Consider the following 14,590-nt stretch of genomic DNA (forward strand, 5'->3'; position numbering starts at 1 on the left):
CCTGACCTTTGACCTCACATCGGATCAGGAAAAACTCCCCAAAAACCCCTTTCACAGGGTAAAAAGGGAAGAAACCTTCAGGAGAGCAACAGAGGAGGATCCCTCTCCCCGGATAGACAGATGAATAGATGTCATGTGTACAGAATGAACAGCATTTACAAAGTTACATAAACACATTACATGAATATGACAATGTATGAATGGACCTCCAATCCATGAAACAGAAGGAGGTAGAGAGGAGGGGGCGGGGCATCAGCAGGGCCAACGCGGGAGGCCGGCTCACCAGCATCAGACACCTCCAGGTCCAATGGACCCTATGAGACGTGAAGTCACAACGACTCCGGGGAGGAAGCAGAGTTAATGCAATGGAGAGATGTAAATGTATCCATAAGGAGAGAGAGAAGAGGAGATAGGTGCTCAGTGTATCCTAAAACATCCCCCAGCAGCCTATAAGCCTATAGCAGCATATCAAGGGGCTGGACCAGGGCAAACCTGATTCAGCCCTAACTATAAGCACTATTAAAGAGGAAAGTCTTAAGTCTATTCTTAAATGAGGTGACTGTGTCTGCCTCCAGGACTGAAAGTGGAAGCTGGTTCCATAAAAGAGGAGCTTGATAACTGAAGGCTCTGGCTCCCATCCTACTTTTTAGGACTCTAGGAACCACAAGTAGCCCCGCATTTAGTGAGCGCAGCTCTCTAGTGGGGCAATATGGTACTACAAGCTCCTTAAGATATGATGGTGCATCACCAATCAAGGCTTTGTAGGTGAGGAGAAGAATTTTAAATGTGATTCTTGATTTTACAGGGAGCCAGTGCAGAGCAGCTAATACAGGAGTCATGTGATCTCTTTTCATAGTTGTTGTGAGTACACAAGCTGCAGCATTCTGGATCAACTGGAGGGACTTAAGAGACTTATTAGAGCATCCTGATAATAAGGAGTTGCAGTAATCTAGTCTAGAAGTAACAAACGCTTTTTTCACTGTCAAAGGTTATTTTTGGGGAGTTTTTCCTGATTCGATGTGAGGTCCTGGGACAGGGATGTCGTATGTGTACAGATTGTAAAGCCCTCTGAGGCAAATTTGTAATTTGTGATATTGGGCTATACAAAATAAACTGAATTGAAACTGAATTGAAACGCGTGAACCAGCTTTTCTGCATCTTTTTGGGACAAGATGTGCCTGATTTTTGAAATGTTACGTAGATGAAAAAATGCAATCCTTTTTGTTTTACGTGGGAGATAAAGGACAAGTCTCGGCCAAAGATAACGTTGAGATTCTTTACAGTGGTGTTGGATGCCGGGGCAATGCCATCTACAGAAACCACATCACCAGATAATTGATCTCTGAGGTGTTCAGGGCCAGTAAAATAACTTCAGTTTTGTCTGAGTTTAACATCAGGAAGTTGCAGGTCATCCATGTTTTTATGTCTTTAAGACATTCTTGAATTTTAGCGAGCTGGTTGGTCTCCTCTGGTTTGATCGATAGATATAATTGAGTATCGTCTGCATAGCAATTAAAGTTTATAGAGTGTTTCCTGATAATGTTGCCCAAAGGAAGCATATATAAGGTAAATAAAATTGGTCCAAGCACAGAACCTTGTGGAACTCCGTGATTAACGTTGGTGGTCATTGAGGCTTCATCGTTTACAAATACAAATTGAGATCGATCTGATAAATATGATTTAAACCAACTTAGTGCGGTACCTGAAATGCCAATCGACTGATCCAGTCTCTGTAATAGGATGTACACTCCTTCGTGTCGAAAGGAGTCAGCTGAGGTGGTTCGGGCATCTAGTCAGGATGCCTCCTGGACGCCTCCCATTAGAGGTTTTCCGGGCACGTCCAACTGGTAGGAGGCCCCGGGGAAGACCGAGGACACGCTGGAGGGATTATATCTCCCGGCTGGCCTTGGAACGCCTCGGGATCCCCCAGAATGAGCTGGAAAGTGCTGCGGGTGAGAGGGACGCCTGGGTCGGCCTGCTGAACCTGCTGCCACCGCGACCCGACCCCGGATAAGCGGGTGATAATGGATGGATGGATGGATGGATGGATGGATGGATCAATGGTGTCGAACGCAGCACTAAGGTCTAACAAGACCAGTACGGAGATGAGTCCTTTATCAGCACTAAGGTCTAACAAGACCAGTACAGAGATGAGTCCTTTATCAGCACTAAGGTCTAACAAGACCAGTACAGAGATGAGTCCTTTATCACCACTAAGGTCTAACAAGACCAGTACGGAGATGAGTCCTTTATCAGCACTAAGGTCTAATAATACCAGTACAGAGATGAGTCCTTTATCAGCACTAAGGTCTAACAAGACCAGTACAGAGATGAGTCCTCTATCAGCACTAAGGTCTAACAAGACCAGTACGGAGATGAGTCCTTTATCAGCACTAAGGTCTAACAAGACCAGTACAGAGATGAGTCCTTTATCAGCACTAAGGTCTAACAAGACCAGTACAGAGATGAGTCCTTTATCACCACTAAGGTCTAACAAGACCAGTACGGAGATGAGTCCTTTATCAGCACTAAGGTCTAATAATACCAGTACAGAGATTAGTCCTTTATCAGCACTAAGGTCTAACAAGACCAGTAAAGAGATGAGTCCTTTATCAGCACTAATGTCTAATAATACCAGTACGGAGATGAGTCCTTCATCAGCACTAAGGTCTAATAATACCAGTACAGAGATGAGTCCTTTATCAGCACTAAGGTATAACAAGACCAGTACAGAGATGAGTCCTTCATCAGCACTAAGGTCTAACAAGACCAGTACAGAGATGAGTCCTTCATCAGCACTAAGGTCTAATAATACCAGTACAGAGATGAGTCCTTTATCAGCACTAAGGTCTAACAAGACCAGTACAGAGATGAGTCCTTCATCAGCACTAAGGTCTAACAAGACCAGTACAGAGATGAGTCCTTACTGAGGTCTTTAGGAATACACAGCTCCACAGAGCTACTACTACTACTACTACTACTACTACTACTACTACTACTACTACTACTGAGGTCTTTAGGAATACACAGCTCCACAGAGCTAATACTACTACTACTACTACTACTACTACTACTATTGAGGTCTTTAGGAATACACAGCTCCACAGAGCTACTACTACTACTACTACTACTACTACTACTACTACTACTACTACTGAGGTCTTTAGGAATACACAGCTCCACAGAGCTACTACTACTACTACTACTACTACTACTACTACTACTACTGAGGTCTTTAGGAATACACAGCTCCACAGAGCTACTACTACTACTACTACTACTACTACTACTACTACTACTACTACTATTGAGGTCTTTAGGAATACACAGCTCCACAGAGCTACTACTACTACTACTACTACTACTGAGGTCTTTAGGAATACACAGCTCCACAGAGCTACTACTACTACTACTACTACTACTACTACTACTACTACTACTACTACTACTACTGAGGTCTTTAGGAATACACAGCTCCACAGAGCTACTACTACTACTACTACTACTACTACTACTACTACTACTACTGAGGTCTTTAGGAATACACAGCTCCACAGAGCTACTACTACTACTACTACTACTACTACTACTACTACTACTACTACTACTACTACTATTGAGGTCTTTAGGAATACACAGCTCCACAGAGCTACTACTACTACTACTACTACTACTACTACTACTACTACTGAGGTCTTTAGGAATACACAGCTCCACAGAGCTACTACTACTACTACTACTACTACTACATTACATTACATTACATTACATTACATGTCATTTAGCTGACGCTTTTATCCAAAGCGACTTACAATAAGTGCATTAAACCGTGAGTCCAAACTCAGAACAACAAGAATCAAGCAAGTACAATTTCTTCAATAAAGTCAAACTACAAAGTACTATCCGTAAGTGCCATTTAAGTGCTACTGAAGTGCTATCGGTAAGGGACATTTAAGTGCTACTACGGCATTTAAGTGCTACCTATTCAAGGTATAGTCGAAAGAGATGTGTTTTTAGTTTGCGCCGGAAGATGTAGAGACTTTCTGCTGTCCTGATGTCAATGGGGAGCTCGTTCCACCAATGAGGAGCCAGCACAGCAAACAGTCGTGATTTAGCTCGAAGTGAAGGAGCTACAAGCAGATTGGCAGAAGCCGAGCGAAGTGAACGGGCTGGGGTGTACGGTTTGACCATGTCCTGGATGTAGACTGGACCCGATCTGTTCGCAGCACGGTACGCAAGTACCAATGTTTTGAAGCGGATGCGGGCGGCCACCGGTAACCAGTGAAGGTCGCGGAGGAGCGGAGCAGTGTGGGTAAATCTCGGGAGGTTGAAGACCAGTCGAGCAGCTGCATTCTGGATGAGCTGTAGAGGTCGAATGGCATTAGCAGGAAGACCTGAAGGAGGGAGTTGCAATAGTCCAGCCGTGAGATGACCAGAGCCTGGACCAGAACCTGTGCCGCCTTCTGAGTGAGAAGGGGTCGTATTCTCCTGATGTTGTACAGCATGTACCTACAGGAGCGTGTTATTGTGGTAATGTTGGCCGTCAGGGAGAGTTGACTGTCGAGCGTCACTCCGAGGTTCCTGGCAGTCGGAGTCGGAACCAGCACTGAGTTGTTGAAGTTAATAGATAGGTCGTGGGTGGGAGAGCCTTTTCCTGGAAGGAGGAGAAGTTCAGTCTTGTCCGGGTTAATTTTCAGGTGGTGTGCGGACATCCACTGAGAGATGTCGGTCAGACAGGCAGAGATTCGTGCTGCTACCCGTGCTTCAGATTGGGGAAACGAGAGGATCAGTTGGGTGTCGTCAGCATAGCTGTGGTAGGTGAAGCCATGCGAGCGAATGACAGAGCCAAGAGAGTTGGTGAACAGAGAGAAGAGAAGAGGACCAAGGACTGAACCTTGAGGGACCCCGGTAGTCAGAGGACAAGGCTCAGACACAGATCCTCTCCAGGTTACCCGGTAAGAGCGGTCGGTGAGATAGGATGAGAAGAGTGAGAGCGCGGTGCCTGAGATACCCAGGTCCTGGAGGGAGGACAGGAGGATCTGGTGGTTCACTGTGTCAAAGGCAGCGGAAAGGTCTAGAAGGTTAAGGACAGAGGAGAGAGAGGCTGCTCTAGCAGTGTGAAGCTGCTCAGAGACAGCAAGGAGGGCAGTCTCTGTTGAGTGGCCTGTCTACTACTACTACTACTACTACTGAGGTCTTTAGGAATACACGGCTCCACAGAGCTACTACTACTACTACTACTACTACTACTACTACTATTACTACTATTGAGGTCTTTAGGAATACATGGCTCCACAGAGCTACTACTACTACTACTACTACTGAGTTATTTAGGAATACACAGCTCCATAGAGCTACTACTACTACTACTACTACTACTACTACTACTGAGGTCTTTAGGAATACACGGCTCCACAGAGCTACTACTACTACTACTACTACTACTACTACTACTACTACTACTACTACTACTACTGAGGTCTTTAGGAATACACAGCTCCACAGAGCTACTACTACTACTACTACTACTACTACTACTACTACTACTACTACTGAGGTCTTTAGGAATACACGGCTCCACAGAGCTACTACTTCTACTACTACTACTACTACTACTACTACTACTACTGAGGTCTTTAGGAATACACAGCTCCACAGAGCTACTACTACTACTACTACTACTACTACTGAGGTCTTTAGGAATACACGGCTCCACAGAGCTACTACTACTACTACTACTACTAGGAATACACAGCTCTATACAGAATATATACTGTATCTGTATATAGGGATGTGTGTTTCATGTGTTTTTATTGCAGCATTCCAATTGTCCACTAGAGGAAGCCACAGGTCTTGGGATGAGCTTTTTATGTGTATCTCTTTACAGTGAGAGTACAGAAACATTCACAGTTTCTCTGGATGTAACATGTGATAATAATTAATCCGTTACTGATCACTCACTGCCTTCAGCCCCAAACTTTAAATAACATATGTAACGTATGTAACATACAACATAGACATTAATGTAGCATTATTAATCCAGAAACATCATGGATTATGGTCAAACACAGACATGCGTTTTACTTGGTTTAAATACATGTTGCTGATAATACTTATATACTTTTGAATGCAGGACTTTAGCTTGTAGTTAAAGTCAGATGATATCAGTTGCCTGATATCATCTCCATCTTCAGGCAGTCAACTCAGCAAAGTGGGAGGATTAAAAGGGTCTGGACCTGCACACATTAGTGTATTATTATTTTTACTTTAGTAAAGTACTTCTTACAAAACAGCTCGCCGTGCTAGTTTGGTGTCTTTCTGTCACAGATGTTGAGAATGAAAATATACAATATTATATCTCACTATTTTTGGTCTTTTTTCAAAACAGTAATAAATCAAGTAAAGTAATACATGGTCTGCAGTTCTTTCTCTGGTACAATCTAAAGGGATATTATATAAGACAAGGAGATCTATTGGCTTTAGTATTTTCTCGTCATTAAAAAGCATTCCTTGAACTTGAACCCAAGCATCGTCATCATTACAGTATCTCTGTTTTTAGTGTAATCTTATTGGATGTCATGTTTCATAATGTCTTTTTACTCCATTCTACTGTTTCTGTTGATGACGCATGAGTGACGCTGATGGAGGTGGAGGGAAAATGTATTTTTACTTTGGAGGACGATGATGATGAGATGTCAAGGTGCGAGCTGAAAATAAGACTTCCGCTTCACAGCTACAGCCTTCAAAATAAAATGTAAAAACTATTTGATTTCTCGTTCCATTTAGGTAATTCATTGTGACCTATATTTGACCAGAATGGTTGTCTGACATCGGAACTATAACAATACTCGGTCTTCTATGAGGCTGTGTTTTTATGTTCTATCTTACTTTAAGGGGTTTCAATGCCTGCTCGTTTGGGTTCCATGCGGCAAATTAATGTGTTTGACAATGTTTGACCTCTGTAGGTTGAGCGATATCAGGCTCTTATTCTGAAAATCAAAGGAAAAAAACCCAAGCGAATGTCTTGTTTCCTTTTTTTTCCGGCTGAGCGGAGGAAGAAGGTGATGGTGATGGAGGGAGGAGGAGGAAGAGGAGGGCTGATGTGTTCTGATCAGCAGCAGGTCTGATGATGATGATGATGATGATGAGGATGATGATGCTGTGAGTCAGAGAGCGGAGGGTTCAGGATGCTCACAGCCGCTCCAGAGTAGAGAACACCCGCACACAGAGAAGACCGAGGACCCCGCCTGAGGAGACACGGTGAGTCCGCACACACCCGACCCTCACGCCACCGTGTACCACCGTGTGCGTGTCTTTGTGAGTGCGTGTGTGTGCACGTTCATCGAAAACTAATGGGTGCTTTGCTTTTAATTGCGCGTGCCCGAGCCGTCCTTACTTTGAATGGGAGTCAGACTCATTACCATGATGCAAGGAGATAATGACACCCTGCAGCTGATTGGAACTGAGAACAAAGCAGCGGGCGGCTGCGTATGTGTGTGTGTGTGTGTGTGTGTGCGTGTGTGTATGCGTGTGCGTGTGCGTGCGTGTGTTTGTGTGTGCGTGTAGGTGTTTGAGTGTGTGTGCGTGTGCGTGCGTGTGTGTGCGTTTGCGCGTGTTTGTGTGTGCGTGTGCGTGTAGGTGTTTGTGTGTGTGTGTGTGTGTGTGCGTGTGCGTGTAGGTGTTTGTGTGTGTGTGTGTGTGTGTGTGTAGGTGTGTGTGCGTGTGTGTAGGTGTGTGTGCGTATGTTTGTGTGTGCGTGTGTGCATGTGCATGTTCGTGTGTAGGTGCATATAGGTGTGTGTGTGCGTATGTTTGTGTGTGCGTGTTTGTGTGTTTGTGTGTGTGTGTGTGTGTGTGTGCGTATTTTCGTGTGTGCGTGTGTGTGTAGGTGTGTGTGGGTGTGTGTGTGCGTATGTTTGTGTGTGCGTGTTTGTGTGTTTGTGTGTGCATGTGTGTGTGCGTGTGTGTGTGTGCGTATGTTCGTGTTCGTGTGTGTGTTTGTGTGTGTGTGTGTGTGTGTGTACATACAGGTATGTTGTGTTTCGTGACGATAGTCTGTGACAGCCGCCGGAGTCGTCGATGTGTTATAGGAATACTGCAATGAAAGTAAACTCGTGATTATTTGTAAAGATAAATATGATACAGTCTAAGTACTCAGAGTATTATTATCAGTGAAGGAATCAGTAGTCAAGACAATAGACTAATGCAAAAGTAGCCTAGAAATAAAATAATACTCCGTTAATGGGTTACAGAAGGTAACATGAAGTAAAAAAAATACTGAAACATGTTTCGGAGATAAGATTGAAGCTCTGGAGAATGTAAGGTGTGAAACTGCAGCGCACACACACACACTAAGGGCTACAGGAAGTGTGTGTGTGTGTGTGTGTGTGTGTGTGTGTGTGTGTGATATCTATTCTCGGTGTTGTAAAGTTTACACATTCTCATTTTAGACGGTTGGGAAAAAATGACACAACTTGTGTTGATTGCTTCCCGCTCGTTAATGAGCTAGCATAGCATTCCAGAGTGTTAACATGCTGGTGGCACCATGTTAGCCTGCTGTGTTTACTCACACACATGTTGTTACCTTCCACATTGGAAGACTGAATTTTTATATTTTGCGCACTGCGGTACACAATGTCCTGATTCCAGTTTGCATACTGATATTTGTATATGAAGCACCACAGGGCTCTGTCCTGGGGTGTCATATTTATTTTGTTCGTACTATGGGGAGCTAGTTTTCCCCTGATGGGCTTACCTTGATAGTCTCACCCAAACCAATCTCCCTCCTCATGCCTCAAACTTATCTATCCAACCAAAGTGGGCGACGAGTAGTCAATTAGAGGCAGAGAAGAGAGAGAGCAGGATTTGTGATCTAGTGTCATTGTTCCGCTATCGTTTTAGTCTTTATGTATCTGGCGTCAGTTTATGGAAGTTCCTTCAAACTAAATAAGGACCGAACGGATGTCCTCGTTAGTTTATCACACTGTCTCAGCTCCTTATACCCGTGGACAAAAAAAAATAGGGGGCAAGTCAACTACCTATCCCAGTATGCATTTCAGCAACAAACAAACAACCAATCACAGAGCCTCACATTATGTGACGCACATCGCTACCGGCAAACTGTAACTAAAGACGAACCAATTAAAAACTATGGGTCAACTGTGACATGTGTTCTGTCTTATTGTAGTATGTAGACACGTCCGCCAGACAAGAGTGGAACGACGGGGATGCCGAGGAGATTGTTTTAAAACTAAAATTAAATGGGAATATATTACAGAGGGAGAAAAAATGTAAATAAAATTACCTTAGAACTCTATAGCCATCATTTACTTGTTGTTTTACTACCTCCTTGCGTGAGTTATTGTGTCCTCTACGAACATTAAGGATGTCTCAGTTTCCTGGTGTCTAATGAACATTACTGCTTGATAGAGTCGTGACTGTGGCTGCAGATTATGTGTGTCAGCAGATTTATAATTATATTCCTAATTAAGTCTGAGGCACAATGATAATAATCTCACTGCGTATATTCTATTTTACAGTTTGTGATGAAAGCTGAGTTATTCCTGTAGCTCTGATGCCCCTCACTGAACAGTCAGTGGTGTTTTCCCTGCTGTCCGCCTCCGCACAGGAAGTGACGTCAGACGATGTGGGCAGGCGGGTAACCGTGACAACGGCCCTGCTGATGATGACATGTTTGCACCCCTCTGCGAGTGTATAAATCTCCGCTGTCTGTCTCTCTCTCCTCTCCTCCGAGCACCGTTGTCACGGCAACCAGACAACTCGCACACACGCACGCACATTCAGATGCTCCCATGGTTACATCCAGAAACACAATGGATGCTATCAGGAGGCAGGTGCGTGTGTGTCTGTGTGTGAGATTGATAAACCAGCTGCTGATTAGTCACTGGTTTAAGTTTGTGGTTGAGATAACGAGCGCTGATGTCAGTGCCCTGACTGAGACGTTCAGCTCGGAACAGTAAGCAGCTGATCTAAATTCAAGCACTTTTTTGTACATGCAGTCTGGTGTTTGTGTCAGTTAGGAGGATGCCTGATGAGTTATCCAGAAGTCAAACGGGAGCTGGACTCGCTTAAGATTCTTGAAAATGTTTTCACCTCTCGTCAAAAGGGCTTCTACAGTTCTGGTTGAAGGGAGTCGAGGGGGCGGGGGTCCAGCTATTTGTCCACACTTCAAGACCCGGGGGTCACAAAGTGTGAATTGGCCTTTCAATCGCTGGAGATGTCAGGACAGCATTTCATCATTTGAGATGGACTGAAATGAAAACATGCATTCTAGCCATATTCTTGATTTACAAACTGCATGGACTGAGGTCTACTGAGGCTTTAGTTCTGTAGTGTTTCATCACCAATGCAGAGATCCTGAACTTTTAATTCATGTCAGAGTATTATTTGCGCTGGTAATTAATGCAAAAAGTGTGAATTTGATAACTTATACACACACACGTAAACAGGAACAGGACTCTGATGCTGTTTGAAAGGTAGACCGTCAGCTTGGCTCACACAGCGAGAAGCAGTGGGTGGAAAGAACCGGATGTTGGTATGGTATCTCCTGTTCTACAGACGTTATTACAATCTGGATTCGGTGAGCTGCGGGAGGCTGTCAACTGCGAGTGGGAGTAGATAAAAACAGTAGATCAGATATTTATTACAGGGAAATCACGTTTTTTAAGTTGTTTTTTATTTCTGACTGATAAATGGTTTATATTTGAGAGCATCAGAATAAATCCGCATGTGGTGGCATAACTCACACTGTCACGTTGTAGTCTCTCCTCCTCCCTGGTTTCTATCAGCTCTTTTCTTTAACGAGATGCAAAGCTCTAATCGATGCTCGTTAGTCATTCTGCTGAGGGGGAATGTAGCTCGGCATGCTGGGAAACTCCCCGAGGACCTTCGCTCCGTCATTTTAATCCATTCCCGTTCGTCACGTTATCTGTGAATATGCTGTGAGAGTTCAGAGGGGGCGAGGCGCTCATCAAATGTCCAGGTGTTGCGGTCCCCGAAGATTTAAATGTCACAAAGCTGCAGCTGCAACGCAAAACAGGCTCATCACAGCAGCACTGACCGTCTGTTACATAGAAAACCCACAGGTTCATATGAAGTCATCATATCATATACACTGTTCACATATTTAAGTTTTCTTGCTTGCATTCAAATGATCTTTTTCAGCTGAATATAGAATAGAATGAAGCTACACTGAACTAAACCAAAATAGTTTTTCTTACAAGTTTACCTGTTTGTGAACAAGTCACTACAATATACAAAGTGTTCTATAGCTGCTAAAATGAAGCCAGCCTGACAAAAAAACCTCACCTAAATTAAACTGTGACTAAAATAAATAAGACCTCAGCCACGCTCTTTTACCAAAGCTACCAAGAGTTAGCTTGTATTGATTTTAAAAAATGGTTTAATATTCTCAACTGATACCATTAGCTAGCCTTCGCCGAACTGTTTTAGCTGCTAAATATAACTGTAAGCTCACTTGTATAGCTGCTTAATATAACTTTAAGCTAACTTGTATAGGCTAGCTGTTTAATATAACTTTAAGCTAACTTGTATAGCTGCTTAATATAACTTTAAGCTAACTTGTATAGCTGCTAAATATAACTTTAAGCTAACTTGTATAGCTCCTTAATATAACTGTAAGCTCACTTGTATAGCTGCTAAATATAACTGTAAACTCACTTGTTTAGTTGCTAAATATAACTTTAAGCTCACTTGTATAGCTGCTTAATATAACTGTAAGCTCACTTGTATAGATGCTAAATATAACTTTAAGCTAACTTGTATAGCTGCTTAATATAACTTTAAGCTAACTTGTATAGCTGCTAAATATAACTTTAAGCTCACTTGTATAGCTGCTTAATATAACTTTAAGCTAACTTGTATAGCTGCTAAATATAACTTTAAGCTCACTTGTTTAGTTGCATAATATAACTTTAAGCTAATTTGTATAGCTGCTAAAAAAGAATATCGGTCTGCTAACCTGAACCAATAACTTTTAAACCAAACTATGGGCTTGCTAACAGTGGATATAATGAGTAGGGGGACTGATGCACCGAAGCCTCTAAATGACATGCTCATTGTTATGGAGATAATCTGCACTTGAAGCAGGTTGGGCGTGCAGCTGAAGGACTCTCCCAGAATAAAACCACCAGAGTGGTTTTCATTTACCAGTTGCCGTCGATGGCACTCCGACTAATTACATTCAGATCGTTTGTCTGTTCCTGCCTCGCTCTGTAGGAACACTGTGAGTGGAGTTCATGCTCATTTCCCGCTTTGCCTTTGACACCTGCTTTTAAAAGTATTACCAGATATTGATTTTCTATTACTATACATTTTATTTGGTTGATTTCCCACAAATGGTGATTTCCATCTTGAAAAAAGCCACCAAAACATTTCTGAAAAGAATCTAAATCAACCTGAAACTCGAGACATCATACGTAATATGTGTATATTGGATTACAGCATTAAATTATGTGGGCTGTAAATTCACGTCCAGGTTTCTCTTTCTCATTTCTTCCGTAATACATCTTCCCCTCTTTTCATCTCCTTCTCAGCATACAGGCCAGCTATCCAGAGCAGCAGGCAGACTCACACTCCCAGAATGCCAGAGCAGAGCAACGACTACCGGGTGGTGGTGTTCGGAGCCGGCGGGGTGGGGAAGAGCTCGCTGGTCCTTCGGTTTGTCAAAGGCACTTTCAGAGACACCTACATCCCCACTGTGGAGGACACATACAGACAAGTAACTGTATTTTTATTAGAACACAGCGTGTGTGTCATTTAAGCTCTTGTGATAATGACTTGTTAAATTGTGAACATTACCTGTTCTCTCTGCAGGTGATCAGCTGCGACAAGAGCGTCTGCACACTGCAGATCACAGACACAACAGGAAGTCACCAGTTTCCAGCCATGCAGCGTCTTTCCATCTCCAAAGGCCATGCCTTCATCCTGGTGTTCTCCATCACCAGCCGCCAATCACTGGAAGAGCTGAAACCCATTTACCAGCAGGTCAGATTCTTTCATTTAGTTTCTAGGTGACTGACTAACAGTTGTCAACAGGATCATTAGATATCAGTTATCTAGCTAGAGTAACTTGGTCGGATTTTCTATGTACAGATGAGCTTAGAGGTTCCAAATAAAATATTGATAATATTATACATTTCTATGAAGCACCAGTAAAGGTGTACGTTCTTCGCTTAATCTTAAAAGTTTGAAAGCTTTAAAGCTGAATCATGAATGTTTTCTAGAAAGGTCCTGTTGACTTGATCAAAATGTCCCCTTCAGGTCTTGGCCATCAAAGGTACAGTGGATTCCATTCCCATCATGCTTGTGGGCAACAAAAGCGACGAGACGGCCCAGCGCGAGGTGGAGAGGAAGGACGCCGAGGCTCAGGCCGCCACCTGGAAGTGTGCCTTCATGGAGACGTCGGCCAAGACGAACTCCAACGTAAAGGAACTGTTTCAGGAGCTGCTGTCCCTGGAGAAGAAGAGGGACATGAGCCTGAGCATCGACGGCAAGCGCTCGGGAAAACAAAAACGAGCCGACAAGTTGAAGGGGAAGTGCAGCATCATGTAGAGCGGACTCGCTGTGGAGATGTGGAAACAGCAGAGGAGGCAAGAGGGGAAGTCTGCTGACGAGCTCCCATAGAGACTCCTCCTCCCATCTTATCCCAGCTCTGCATTACGGAGGATGGGTCTTGTTTGATGGCTCTCCTCCACCATCCGTCTGAACACTGAAGCCCCAAGGAACAAAAAAGATGAGACCGAGTGACAATGAAAACTCCTTCTGGCCCTGAACTGGATTGTGTATATGTGTGTATATACTGTATATATATACATATGTATATATATATGTGTGTATATTTATACACATGAATGTACATATATACATATATATGTACATATATACATATATATATATATATATATATATGTACATATATATATATATATATATATATATACATATATATATATATATATATATATATATATACAGACCCATCTAACGGCTACCACTATCAATAATCACAATTGTATTATAATAGAGGAATACTCCACTGATTTTAATGTGAATCTTGGCCCAAGCCATGAATGTAACTTGTATTTATAAAGGCAAAAGATACATTAGATATAACTTAATTTATCCCAATGGGAAATTGTTGTACAACAGTTGCAGTACAAAAAAAGTGGAATAAAAAGTGATAAAGTAAATTCTTCCGATCATAGTCAAGCTCTCATTTGTTTCAGTAGCTCCTACAATACCCAGGATTCATAGCGAACACTGAGATGTAGGTAAAGTATGCATAGGCCTGAAACTGACACTCAAACCTAGCCAGTACCTGAGCCCTTCAATTCAATTCAATTTGATTTATTTTGTATAGCCCAACATCATAAATTACAAATTATCCTCAGAGGGCTTTACAATCTGTACACATACGACATCCCTGACCTTTGACCTCACATCGGATCAGGAAAAACTCCCCAAAAATAACCTTTGACAGGGAAAAAAGTGAAGAAACCTTCAGGAGAGCAACAGAGGAGGATCCCTCTCCCCAGATGGACAGATGAAT

At 42.9% G+C, this 14,590-nt stretch overlaps 1 protein-coding gene across 1 annotated transcript; it reads left to right on the forward strand.

The window, feature by feature from the left end:
* Positions 1–7,070: 7,070 nt before the first annotated feature.
* Positions 7,071–13,786, forward strand: diras1a (DIRAS family, GTP-binding RAS-like 1a). Its single transcript, XM_034531137.1, has 4 exons — positions 7,071–7,260; positions 12,576–12,760; positions 12,856–13,026; positions 13,303–13,786. Exons 2-4 carry the CDS (start codon positions 12,623–12,625, stop codon positions 13,591–13,593), a joined length of 600 nt encoding a protein of 199 aa, XP_034387028.1. The 5' UTR covers positions 7,071–7,260; positions 12,576–12,622; the 3' UTR covers positions 13,594–13,786.
* The last annotated feature ends 804 nt before the right edge of the window (positions 13,787–14,590 follow it).

This window comes from Cyclopterus lumpus, chromosome 4 (genome assembly GCF_009769545.1).
Source record: "Cyclopterus lumpus isolate fCycLum1 chromosome 4, fCycLum1.pri, whole genome shotgun sequence".
Lineage (NCBI taxonomy): Eukaryota > Metazoa > Chordata > Actinopteri > Perciformes > Cyclopteridae > Cyclopterus > Cyclopterus lumpus.

Bases quoted from the DNA above. Each gene is read 5' to 3' on its own strand.
- diras1a (XM_034531137.1), top strand. From the start codon at position 12,623: ATGCCAGAGCAGAGCAACGACTACCGGGTGGTGGTGTTCGGAGCCGGC. The intron at 12,761-12,855 runs GTAACTGTATTT...TTCTCTCTGCAG, and splicing joins TGGAGGACACATACAGACAA to GTGATCAGCTGCGACAAGAG. The intron at 13,027-13,302 runs GTCAGATTCTTT...TGTCCCCTTCAG, and splicing joins TGAAACCCATTTACCAGCAG to GTCTTGGCCATCAAAGGTAC.